The following is a 12,651-nucleotide window of genomic DNA, read 5'->3' as shown; positions in this document are numbered from 1 at the left end:
TGAGGGCCCTTGGTAGGAGTAGCTGGGACCCCACCCTTGGCCCGCAGCCCTGCTCAGCCTTCTGGGGAGTCCCGAGGACCGGCCTCCTTCTGGTTTTCCACCTTGATTTGCACTGTCTGTTCTGTCACCCCTGTCTGTGCATCCCCCCGTCACGCTTCTCTCCCCGGCGGTGACCCTGAAGTGGGGGCCCTTTGGGCCGCAGCGGCCTGGCGGTGTTCGCCCAGTGTCCGCAGCTGCCCACCAGCCAGAACGAGCACCTGCTTCTTCTTCCTGCCTCCAGGCGCACCTCTCCCCCCGTGAGCGTGCGGGATGCCCACGGCACCTCTTCCCTCAGCAGCAGCAGTAACTCGGGCTCCTGCAAGGGAAGTGACAGCAGCCCCACGCCCAGGTAACCAGCCACTCCCTCCCACCCGGCCTGGCCAAGCTGGCTGGGACCTTGAGTGCCCTGGGGGTCGGGGGAGGTGGGCGTTCTAATCATCCCCAACTCTAGCACACTTCCCGGCTGTGTGACCTTGAGCGGGTCACTTCTCTCTGAGCCTCAGTTCCCATCTGTAAGACGGGTATGATCATACCCAGCTGCACGTAACCAAAGTCAGTAGCTGAGACAAACTGGGGGTGATGCCTTCAGAACAAGGGGCCAGAGGCGGGCAGCTCCCCAAAGTATCAGGGACCCCATCTCCACCATCCTGGGTGTACAGCTGGCTCCTACACCTCCAGGCATCAGGTCAGCATCCAGAAAGGAAGAAGGTAGAAAGGCCAAAGCCCCTGAACCCCCAGAGACTGGTGTTTTTGAGACAGGACACATTCCCCAGGAAATTCTGTCTATTCTGTGCTGGCTGGTGCCAGGTATGACTGGCTACAGGGAGAGTTAGTGGTTCCCAGTGTAGGGCCACCCAAGCAAACTGGGAGTTCTGTTGGAGAAAAGACAAGAAGGGATATTGAGAGGCAACTCATGGCGTCCGCCAGCCTGCTCTTCTAGGTGGTACACTGTGAGGGTGGCAGAGTGGAGTTGGTTTAGAAAGTGAAGTGTGTTACAAGTGCAGCATGTGCTCTGGGCTCTCAGAAAAGAGGAAAGGCAGGATGGGGCTGGGCAGACAGGTAAGGAGAGCAGTGGGTCCTCAGAGACCAGGATGTGCCGGCTGTGATGCGGCGCCCATCCTGCTTCCCTGCGTTGAAATACAAGGAGTGCGAGGGGGGAGCACGGGCTTAGGATGTGATTCAATCCGAGTCTCCACTCCCTCATCTGTAAAGTGGAGCTTACAACCCGGAGGCTTCAGCGAGTTGATATCTGCTGGCCCGTAACACGTAACCGCTCTCATTAGGACTTTGGTTCAACTTGAGAATCGTAGGCAAGAGAAGGCCAGGAGACTCTGGCCTGCAGCTCCCATGGCCAGAGCTCCTCCTGGGAAGGCTTGTCTTGAGTGAGTGTCATTTGTGTGACCAGATCACACTGAGACAGCAATTCTGAGTTTTCCACCATGACACGCATGATGGGTGACACACATATGCTGGACCCATGCCCCAGCATCCTGTCTGTAACTGCCCCCAGAATGGGGGTGTGGGTGGTGTGTGAGTGAGATTGATGATGCATTAATTTACCTTTTGAAAAGTGTATAATTGGCAACTTTAATACTTTTTTATTGGTAACAGATTTTTGCCACACATGTCATAACTGCAACCCATGGGGGCAGTCCCAACCCTGAGGCTGAGAGCTGCTTCCATGCAAGGGTCTCCTTGCCACCATCAGAGTTGCTGGTGAGCAGTGCCTCGGCTCTGGCCTCACTATAAGTAGCCAGGTGTTCCAAGGTGTGAATAGCTGAGGGACATGAATTGTAGTATACTTCTCTTCTCAGGTACGTATAGTATATATGTAAATATATACTATATTAAAAAATATTTTTTCCCACAAAGAGCTAGTGACTAAAAATATATGAGTGTTAAATACTATATTGAGAAGGAAAACTCGTGAAAGCATATGGAAAAAAGTTTAAATAGTTATTTCCTTTATAATCCTCAGCTCTTACTAGTTTAAGTAATCCTGGTTCCTCCACCCCGGCACAGGGAAAAGGCCTCTTTTTCTCACCACAGCTCTGGGTCCCTCTCGCCAAAGCCTTTGCAGGGCACCAGGATGTCTACTGCCCTAACACGTGGGGCTCAGGGCCCTTGCTGGCTTCCTCTCTTTTGGAAGGAGATTTCTTAGATCCCATCAGAGGGGACCCCAAGGTCCCACCCGACACCGCGCCTCTGCCCCTTGCCACACAGAAAACAAGCCAGTGTGTGACTTGGCTTGAGTTAAACTTAGAGGCCAGGAGCTGAGTGAGTAGAAGAGAATCGTTTCTCTTTCCCTCCACTTCTGTCTACACTTTCTCTTCAACAGTTTACGATTTACAAATACTTTTTCCTCGGTAAACTTAGACAGCTTCCCCAAAGCTTTTAAAACTGCCTCTAACTTGGCTCCTTCAGCAAATGGGCCCCACCAGGGCCTGTCTTTTCTACACCCAGAAAATGTGATTGCCTCTTGCTAGACCTGGGACTCCCTGTCCCCTAAAGGAACAGAGTTGGATGGCAGCAAGGCCTCTGCCAAATTGTGTGAGAACACGCCCAGGTGTTTAAGCCAAAATCCAAGGAGGTTTCTTCCCCAACAGAACAGCCGGCAGGAAGCTGTGAGTTGAGGTGGCCCAGCCGTGGTCTGCTGGTGGCACTGGGGTGCTCCCCTTCCCTGGGTGAAAGCCTCGGCCCTCCCTCCTCCACCGGGTGGGAATTCCTCCTCCTCGGCCCTGGAACCAGGGCGTGCTCACCACACACACACGCACACGCACACGCACACGCACACGCACATGCACAAGCACACGCACACACACACACGCGTCTGCACCACCCTGTGCTAGGGTGTTTGTGGCTGTCGGGAGCGGTACACGTCCAGCCTGCTGCCACTGCAGGGTACAGCTGTGAACAGGGCAATGCCCAGAGACAGCCAGTGTTCACATGTGTGCTCACGTGTGCCCCCAGAGCATGCACATGCAGATGGAAAGGGTCTGCCTGCGTTTGTGTGAACATGTTCATGGGCTGGTGTCCTAGAGCAGTTGACCCTGGACCAACAAGGGGGTTGGGGTACTGACCCCTCGTGCAGTTGCAAATCTGCGTATAACTTTTTACTCCCGCAAGACGTAACTGCTAATATCCTACTGTTGACCAGAAGCCTTCCTGATTATGTAATTAGTTGATTGACATGTATTTGGTGTGTTATATGTATTATAAACTATACAGTAAGCCCCCTACACACAAACAAGTTCTGTTCCAAGAGCGCATTCGTTAAGTACAATTTGTTCGTAAGTCCCACAAAGTTAGCCTAGGTGCCCAAATAACACAATCGGCTATATAGTACTGTACTGTAATAGGTTTAGAATACTTTTCACACAAATAATACATAAAAAACAAACACAAAAAATAAAGAAAACATTTTTAATCTTACAGTACAGTACCTTGAAAAGTACACCAGCCATGTGAACTAACTTACGTGATTGGACATGGGAACACACGTTCATCTTTGAAAGTTTGCAACTTGAAGGTTCATATGTAGGGGACTTACTGTATTCTTACAATAAAGTAAACCAGAGAAAAGAAAATGTTAAGAAAATTATAAGGAAGAGAAAATACATTTACAGCAATATACTGTATTTATTGATACTGAAAGTTTATATTGTTTTTAAAATGAATCATCTGTCAGTACATCAATATTGTCTTACATGATACAAAACACTGTAGCTATTACATGTATTACTAAGACTAGACATCAAAAATGAAAAGATCATGTGAAAAAGAAATTCGTATTTATTTACAGGTATAGTGTGCATGCATTGATAACAGAGAAGCTAGCAATGGTTGCCTAGCTTATCTAATGAATGAATCATTATAAAATTTGTATGGCATACAGTATTACAGTCATATTCAAAATATGGTATTAGAAACATTGTTACATTTTTCTAAAAACCTCTTACCTGTGATGATAGGCTGATAGGCAGTTTCTCCAATTAGGAGAGAAAGGCATACTGTAGGGTAATGTGATTCTTTGAAAGCAAAGTTGTAGAACACTAAGAAAACGAACACATTATTAATTTTATATCAACTATCACTCACCTTATGCCAGTGTAAGGACAGGCTGCCACTTTAGTACCAGTCTTGCACACACTGTCTACACGATGAATGCTGAGGCGGTGGTGATGATGACAACACAGAAACGGCTCAAATGGTTGCTGCCATACAGTCACTAGATTTTCACACGAAATCACTCATGCACTTACACAGCAGATAAATCCTTGCCCACCATGCAGGCGCCAGGATAATTACACGGAGGGGGAGACCTCTCCCACCCTCAGCCTTGGTCTCTGGGTTGGGAGAGCGGACACCTGAGCTCTGGGCTACGGCACCGGGACTGGGTTGGTGGAGGGGGCGTCGCCCCGGGTGGCGCCAGGGTGGTGCACGCGCTCTGTGACGCGTCTCCCCAGCCCGAGCTAGAGGAGCCCTGAGCTGCCCACCCTGACGCTGTGCTCGTCACTCGAAAGAGCCTTAATAAAACCCACCTCCCAAAGGGGCTGGGTGTTCTCATGCCCACAGGGGCCCCGTGGGGGAGGCCTGGCCTGCAGCGCTCCAGTGGCCAGGGGACCAGGATGGGTAGGCGGGGCCCCTAGCTCCTGGAGGCACAGCGCCTCGCCAGGCCCCTTCCTCCCTCCCTGCTGACAAGCGTCCCCGGCAGGCGCGCCATGAAGTACACGCTGTGCAGTGATAACCATGGCATCAAGCCCCCCACCCCGGAGCAGTACCTGACCCCCCTGCAGCAGAAGGAGGTATGCATCCGGCATCTGAAAGCCCGGCTGAAGGACACGCAGGACCGGCTCCAGGACCGGTAAGCGGGTGGCCAGGGCCCTGCAGTATCTCTGGGAGGAAGGCGTGGCTGGGGGCTCCTCTGTCAGCAAAACCTCACCTGTCCCTACCCTCCCCTCAGCTGCTCCTTGAAGCATCAGGTAGCTGCTTGGGGCCAGGCCGGGAGCAGTTTCCCCTGTGAGGGTCTATCGGGCCTCCCACCCCAGGCAGTGCTGTCCCAGTTGTAGCCTGGCATACCCTTTTGGCCACTTCTCATGCCCTGCTCCTTTCTACCTGGGGCGGAGCGGCACAGGGCATTCTTCCTGGCTGACCTGTCTCTGTGGGGGAGAAACAACCCCTTAGCCCTCCTTTGCTTCCTCCCGGGGGGGCACTAGGGGCTCGTGACCCACCAGTTCAGGCCCCAGAAGCCTTCCTCCTCATCCACTTATAGATGATGTAAGATCGTGAGAAACCTTCCTCTGAGCTCCCACCCAGCCCAGGGGTCTCCCAGGAGCCCCCGTGGGCCCGTCTGAGCTCATTCTCCAGACCTGATCCTCCTGGCCTCCCCGTTTCCAGGCTGGCGGCTTCATCTTCATGATCAAAGCTTCAGGGCTGCCCTCTGATCTCTTCATCACCTACCCGTCTTCTCCAGACTGTGTCAATTCGGATACGCAGCCGACCGTGAGCTGGGCAGGGTGCCATGCAGGTTGCTGGAGGGCAGGCGGGGAGGCCACCACTGCCACGCCTTCCTTCATCTTTTCTTTCTTTCTTTCTTTTTAATATAACTGCTTTATTGAGATAATAATTCACATACCATACAATTCACCTATCTAACGTAAACAATTCAGTGATTTTTAGTATATTCACAGAACGGTGCAACCATTGACAGTATCTAATTCTAGAACAGTTCCATCAGTCCAGAAAGAAACCCTGTTCCCAGTGACAATCACTCTCCATCTCTCCCCAGCCACCCCATCCCTGGCAACCACTAATCTTTCTGCCTCTGTGGATTTGTCTATTATATTCCATGTAAATTGGAGCATACAGCAAGCGTGACCATGTCTTTCTTCACCAGAGCTCTGCCAGGTAGCTGATCCAGTTTGTATCTGTTGTGCTTTTGAACTTGGGGAGGGTAGAGGTGGCATTCTGTGGACCTCCTTGTCTGTAGAGCTAGGATTTCTATTTATATTTCCCACTGTCTTCTCACTGATGCCCTGCATCTGCTTGGCCATTTACACTGATGTCCTCAGGAAGCAGACAGCCCATCTCCCTGCTTCCTTTCTAGGGCCACCCTGTGGCTCAGAGCAGACAGTCTGCCCTGTGTGGTTTGGGCAGGACGCCCTGTAGTGGACACGCCTGCACCTCAGCTCCCCGGCCTTTCCGCCTAGTACTCTTGCAGTACCTGTGGCCATTCTGTACTTGCTGTATTGTCAACCTCCTCACCAGCTCTGAACATTCAGTCTGATACCTCTCATTCCTGCAGTAGCCTACTTCCTCCTCAAAGAAGGAGCTCTGCTTTTACACTCTGTGCTTTCATATATTGTGTCCCCACCTCTAAGATACCCTTTCTCTCATCTTGCTTCCTTGGAAAACTCATCCTATAAGAACCAGTTCAAATGTAACGTCCTGCAGCCCCCTGAGACCTAGACAGGGCTGGGAAGCCATAGCTCTGGGGTCCTGCTGGCTCCCAGGAGGAATGGGGCCCAGCTGAGTTGAGCATGCCCAGTCCCTCCTTTCACACTCACTCTTCCTCCCAGGGCTCAGAGTCAGTGAGGAGGGTTGTCCTAGAGTGAGCCCCCCACCCCGAGGCAGGAGGAATGAACATTATCCCCACACCTGTGGGCATGTCTGTTATTGTGGCTCTTGAGCAGCTCCAGGTCCCTGCTGCTGTCCCACATCCACCACCAAGCTGTATCCTGTTGGGCAGCCCTTCCCCTCCTTCCCCTTCCAGTTGATGCCATTGCTGAACTTCTGGCCACTGCAGCCCCGCAGGCTCAGTCCCTTCAGTGTTTTTGTGGAGTGAGATTCCTGGGCCCATTTCCTGAATTTCTAATTTGACTTTGAAAAGTGCATGGTGCTTGATCTGGGTCGGTCACTCTGCTGGACTCATAAAATCCAAAGTGATGGTCGTGCGATTTTGTATTTTATTTACCTGAATGTAGGGTTTGGGCTGAGTGGCTGCGTGTGGGCCGGATCACTAAGACGTTTGCTGAAGGAGGAACACCCAGGGTGGGAGTTCAGTCCCATGAATGAGTCTCCTCCTTTCTCACTGCTTTTGGTCCATCCTCTTCAGTCTCACCCTGGCTTTACCTCTGGACTCGATGGCATCATTTTCTACTTCACCTCCTTCCCCTGCACCCCCCAGATTCATCTATGCCTCGGGGATTTTAAAAGCCTGAGAGTTTCTGGACAAGAGTCTTCTGACCGTCTAGTTTGCCTGCTCTTGCCTCGTCTTTCGGGAATAGCTCTGTGCCTTTTTCGGCAATCTTCTGGGTCTTCCCTCTCTACAGTAGATACAGAGAGGAAACATCTAGCATGGATAAAAGACAGCCACTCTGTTCTCATCATTCTCCTCTGATTCGTCCACCACTTCTCATCCCTCCACTTGAGGGAAGATGTAAAATTATCAGCTACATTCAAGGCAGTAATTTCTCTCATAAAAACAAAGTGGCTCATCACCCTCTCCCCAGGGTCTCTGGCCAAATAGCCCTCCACTGAAAATTTCCACCACTGGCTTTTGTAGGAGGCCACATCCCTTTCTGCAGAGTAGAGAGTTTAGGTTTAGTTTTTGTTGTTTTATTTTAAGATTTTTAAATGGATGTATTAAGTTTTTATAGTGGTAGCATCTTTAAACTGAGAATCTTTTATCGTCTACTGTCTTCTCTGGGTAGTGGATATAAATGTGGACAGTTGTCTGCATTTTGGCTCTGGGGGTGGAAGTGAGGTGGTGGTTCATTCTTGTCCCTGAAGAGGAGGCCTCTCGTGTCCTGAGCCCTGGCTCCTCTCCCGTCCCCACTGCTTCCCCGATGGAATAAAGAGGATGAGGAAGGAGCTCTGAGGCGTTCCTTTGTTTTCAGCTCTGAGGGGCAGCAACACAGGCCCTGTGTCCTTGGGGACAGCCCCCTCCTTGTCTGTCCTTGGTGGCGGTGACAGGCCAGGCGGTGAGCATGTGTGTCTCATCTGCTCACAGGGACACAGAGATCGATGACCTGAAGATGCAGCTGTCGCGCATGCAGGAGGACTGGATCGAGGAGGAGTGCCACCGCGTGGAGGCCCAGCTGGCCCTGAAGGAGGCCCGCAAGGAGATCAAGCAGCTCAAGCAGGTCATCGACACCGTCAAGAACAACCTGATTGACAAAGACAAGGGGCTGCAGAAGTACTTCGTGGACATCAACATCCAGAACAAGAAGCTGGAGACGCTGCTGCACAGCATGGAAGTGGCCCAGAACGGCTTTGCCAAGGAGGACGGCGCCGCCGAGTCGGCCGGCGGGTCCCCCGCCCGCTCCCTTACCCGTAGCTCCACCTACACAAAGCTGAGCGACCCCGCTGTCTGCGGCGACCGCCTGCCGGGTGACCACCCAGGCGCCTCTGTGGAGGATGGGGCTGACAGTGGCTTCGTGGTGACCGACGACACTCTGAGCCGGACGGATGCCCTGGAGGCCAGCAGCCTGCTGTCTTCGGGGGTGGACTGCGGCCCCGAGGAAGGCTCCTCACTGCACGGCTCCTTCAGCCTGGGCCCCCGCTTCCCCGCCAGCAACACCTACGAGAAGCTGCTGTGCGGCACGGAGGCCGGCGTGCAGGCCAGCTGCATGCAGGAGCGCGCCATCCAGACGGACTTCGTGCAGTACCAGCCGGACCTGGACACCATCCTGGAGAAAGTGACCAAGGCCCAGGTCTGCGGGACAGTCCCCAAGTCGGGGGACAGGTGCCCAGAGTCGGATCCCCACCCCCTGGGGCCCAGAGACCCCAACTCTGCAGTGGTGGTGACGGTGGTCGACGAGCTCGAGGCCCCGGAGCCCATCACGTGGGGGCCCACCCCACACCACCCTGGTGCCAACCCAAACCCCAGCCCGTCGGTGAGCGTGGCGTGCCCTGTGGAAGAGGAGGAGGAGGCGGCCGCTGCCGAGAAGGAGCCCAAGAGCTACTGGAGCCGCCACTACATCGTGGATCTGCTGGCGGTGGTGGTGCCGGCCGTGCCCACGGTGGCCTGGCTCTGCCGCTCCCAGCGGCGTCAGGGCCAGCCCATTTACAACATCAGCTCCCTGCTGCGGGGCTGCTGCACCGTGGCCTTGCACTCCATCCGCAGGATCAGCTGCCGCTCGCTGAGCCAGCAGGGCCCAAGCGCCAGCACTGCTGCAGGCGGCAGCTCCCAGCTCTGAGGAAGCCCCATCCCGGCCCGGCCTCCGGCGGCTCTGACTACCGATTGTAGAGGTGCCGTCCTCCCTCTCGCACCTTCCCGTGGGGCATCATCTTATTTATTTAGTTTTGGGTTTGGAGGTGGTGTTTTCAGAATGGTAACAGTGTCAGGGGCTAGGAGTGGGGGTTGGGGGAAGGTGTCCCAAAGCTTCCACAGGAGAGAAGGGAAGAGAGACCAAGGGCAGGGAGGCACAAGGATGGGACACACTGCAGAGAAAGAAGGTGGTGAGGCCCCCAACCTGGCCCCCCTGCCCACCTGGCCTCTCACACAGGGCAGCCCCTGCTCGGGAAGTCTCTCGTGTGCTGATCTGGGGAGGCCGGGCTTGACTTGTCTGCCAAGCCTCCCCGTCCCCGACCCCCATGTCCTGTCCAGCTCCCGGCTCACCCCAAGCCTTCTCTCCCAAGCTACCCCTTGCCCTCAGCCCAGGCTTCTGGGCCGGTATTATCTCCTCAGATGGAGGCAGCTGCGACCCAAAGTACAGGCAGCTGACCGGGACTCCCAGCAGGTCTGGAACCACTTGGCCTGGGCTGAGCTCCATCCCCTTCAGGCTGCTCCCCGCTTTGGGATTTGGGAGCCGGTCAAGGCCATGGGCTGGAGGAGGGCTGGTGATGGGCAGAGAGCAGTGTGGGTTCTGTGTCTGTCTGCTCATCCCAGGGCTTCCCCACATCTGTTTTCCTCCTGGCGCTTCTGAGGGTGTCAGATAATTTTGTGAGAGCCAGACAGCCGAGTGCCGGGGTGTGAACGCTAGCCTGAGCCCAGCTCCTGTCTGGAGACGCTGCCAGCAGGAAAGGAGGAGGCGGGGGCTGGCAGCTTAAGGGGGCACCTCCAGCCTTCTGAGACAGGGCCCTGCAGCCTGGGAGGCAGGGCTGGACTCAGCAACCGCCAGCTGACTGCTCCAGGTTTGACTGCCCTGGAGCTTGCCCTAGTTTTCCCGGGGACCTTAGGACCAACTTCTGCTTTGCACTATGTTCACTTTGGGGCTTGCTTCTCACACATCCCAGGGTCTCCTGTGAGGTGCCTGCTTGCTTTCTAGGATGAGGATTCCTAAATCTTATACCTTTCTGCCTCTGAGGGGAATTCCAGCAGGATGAATTTAAGATGAGGTTTTGAAGCCATGATGTCTGTCCAGGCCTAAGCAGGGTGCCCTGGGATGTTTCCCAGGCAGGGGGTGGAGTGGGGCTCCCAGCCCAATCCCAGTCAGCCTGGGAAGGTTCACTGGCCCCCCTCCTTCCCCGGGACCACATCCAGGTCCCCCTGCAAAGCTGCTGACATTTTATTAGCATTATTATTTTACAGAGTAAGCCCATTCCTCTTCCTCTGCAGGGCTGATACCTATCTCATCATCCAACCCACTCTTCAGAGTTAGGCCCTACATTGGGGTGGCGGGGTGTTGGTGGGACCCTGTGTCTCACTCACCCCTCTGGCCTAGGGGCCACTCTGGTTCTGCCAAGGTTGCTTGCCCACCCCCGCTGCTCCGACAGCTGTTGCCTGACGCACGGGCTCTGCCCTTCCTCTCTGTGTCCCCTGCTTGAGGTGGGATGCCTGCATGCACTGGGGGTGGGCAGCCGGTCCAGCCATCGGGGGGGAGAGCCCCTCTGCCATGTGCTTTGTGCCTCCAAAGCTCCCCTTCCTCGCTTTGGGCCTCAGACCTGCCATCCTTTGTGGAGCACCCCTCCACCCCAGTTGAACCAAACCCAAACTCTGGGGGCCGGGCTGGGCTGCCCCACAGGACCTGGGGGTCATAACATGGAGGGGCAGTGGGCAAACTCAATCCAAAGCCAAGCCAGGACTGGCTGCGGACCCCGCCTCCCGTGCCACGTACTCACGGAGCTGCGTGGTGTCTCCTTAGAAATAGTCAAAAGCTTTTCCGAGAAAATAAATGTATGACTATTATATTTGACAACATAAAATCTATATATTTTTCACCACTGGAATCTAGTCGAGCTGCGTAGCCCCTCTGCTCCTGTCTGCGTCTTGCTGTCTGTGGCCTTCCTACTGTGTCTTGTGTTTTGATGGGCGTGGTCAGGGCCGGGGCTGTGGTCCGTTCTGTCCCTGAGGCTGGAGGAGCCACCCGTGAAGAGCGTGGACCAGGGACTGTGGACAAGGTGAGCGGAGCTGGTGCCGCCCTCTGCTCCTGCTGTGGCTCGAGACCTGCCTGTCTGGTCAGAAGGGCTCCAGCCCACAGTGTTGGGGGTGCCTCTCTTTTGGGGGGGTCTGGTGGGACCTTGACGGGCTTTGCCTCTTGTCCGTGGAGGAGGCAGCTCTCTGGCCCAGGCCTGGGACAGATGCTGGGACCGTGTCGGCCAGGCCCCGGCTCGTGCGAATGTGTGCGTGTGTGTGCTCGGTATCCTGCATCTATGCAAAAGGGGCAGCGCTGCCGGGGCAGCTCCCAGGGGCCGAGGCGGAGGCGCAGCGGCCCACGGGCTCAGGCTCCAAGGCCTGACTGCAGGACACAGGATGTGGGCCCAGGATGCAAGGCCAGGGCCCGGGGACCTCCCGCTGAGTGCTCATCCTCCAAGGCTCCCCTTTCCCTTCCTGCTTAATACCGCCTCCTGCTAGGCTGTGACCTTTCCCTCCTGCCCTCCGCTTCTGCAGCAGAAATCTTTGGGGTCTCCCCTCTCCCCAGCCTCTGGCCAGAGCTGGTTAGATCCTAAGGGACCATGTTCTCAGGAACCACCTTCTGGAACTGCTGGTCCCTTGGAGTCCCACTGCCAGAAGTGGCTTCTCCTAAGTTATAGGGTCCAGGCTCAAAGCAGAAATCAGAGTCCAGGGCCGGGACTCTGCTCAGAGAGCTGGCCTCAAATGGAGTTTAATCCCAAATATCTCCCAAGGGGATAACTTAGCTTTTCACTGAATACCCTTCCCAGTCGCCATTAGCACAGGGGTATCTGGCAGCACCTTGGGGGGGGGCAGATGACAAGGTTCTGGGGTAAAGGCCTACAGTGGGGCCTCTGCCCAGGGAACTCATGACCCCCTCTGACCTAGGAATCAGTGCACACAAGTCACAGTGCACTGCTACATTCAGCCATGCCCTTGACAGAGAATTCAGGGGATACAGGAAGGGGGGAGGGGGGGGAGGGGTCTTCACATTTGTCTTCTTTGTCCTTTTGATCAGACAGAGTTGTACCTACAGCAGACTGCTCTGAATTAAAGCATGAAAATACAACAAGATCCTTGGCCTGTTTTCTTTATATTGTGTCTTTTGCGGGTGGGGGCGAGGGGGATGAAGGGGGCTCACACTTGTCCCCACCTGCATGGGAGTCATAACATACATCCTGGGAAAAGCTGAGCGGACAGAGATCTTTCCTGAGGTTGAGGGAACCAGAGAGCTGCGTGCTGGCTCAGCTCTGCCGTGCTTCTGACTCACCTCCAGG

At 54.8% G+C, this 12,651-nt stretch overlaps 1 protein-coding gene across 18 annotated transcripts in view; it reads left to right on the top strand.

The window, feature by feature from the left end:
- SNPH (syntaphilin) overlaps positions 1-12,448 on the top strand; it is a 41,319-nt gene extending 28,871 nt beyond the window's left edge. For 8 of the 18 annotated variants that reach the window (XM_067012022.1, XM_067012015.1, XM_067012025.1 and 5 more), the window contains 3 exons: positions 281-388; positions 4,754-4,903; positions 8,051-12,448. In XM_067012022.1, coding sequence (XP_066868123.1) covers positions 281-388; positions 4,754-4,903; positions 8,051-9,239 — 1,447 coding nt within the window. In that variant the 3' untranslated portion in view covers positions 9,240-12,448. Of the gene's footprint in view, positions 1-181; positions 389-1,650; positions 1,854-4,753; positions 4,904-8,050 lie in introns of those variants that run through there. The other 10 variants (XM_067012014.1, XM_067012016.1, XM_059038352.2 and 7 more) reach the window with 3 other exon arrangements.
- Positions 12,449-12,651: the final 203 nt, after the last annotated feature.

The sequence above is a fragment of the Kogia breviceps genome, chromosome 14 (assembly GCF_026419965.1).
Source record: "Kogia breviceps isolate mKogBre1 chromosome 14, mKogBre1 haplotype 1, whole genome shotgun sequence".
Classification (NCBI taxonomy): domain Eukaryota; kingdom Metazoa; phylum Chordata; class Mammalia; order Artiodactyla; family Physeteridae; genus Kogia; species Kogia breviceps.
The sequence above is the reverse complement of the archived record's forward strand: the minus strand, read 5'-3'. Positions and strand labels throughout refer to the sequence as shown.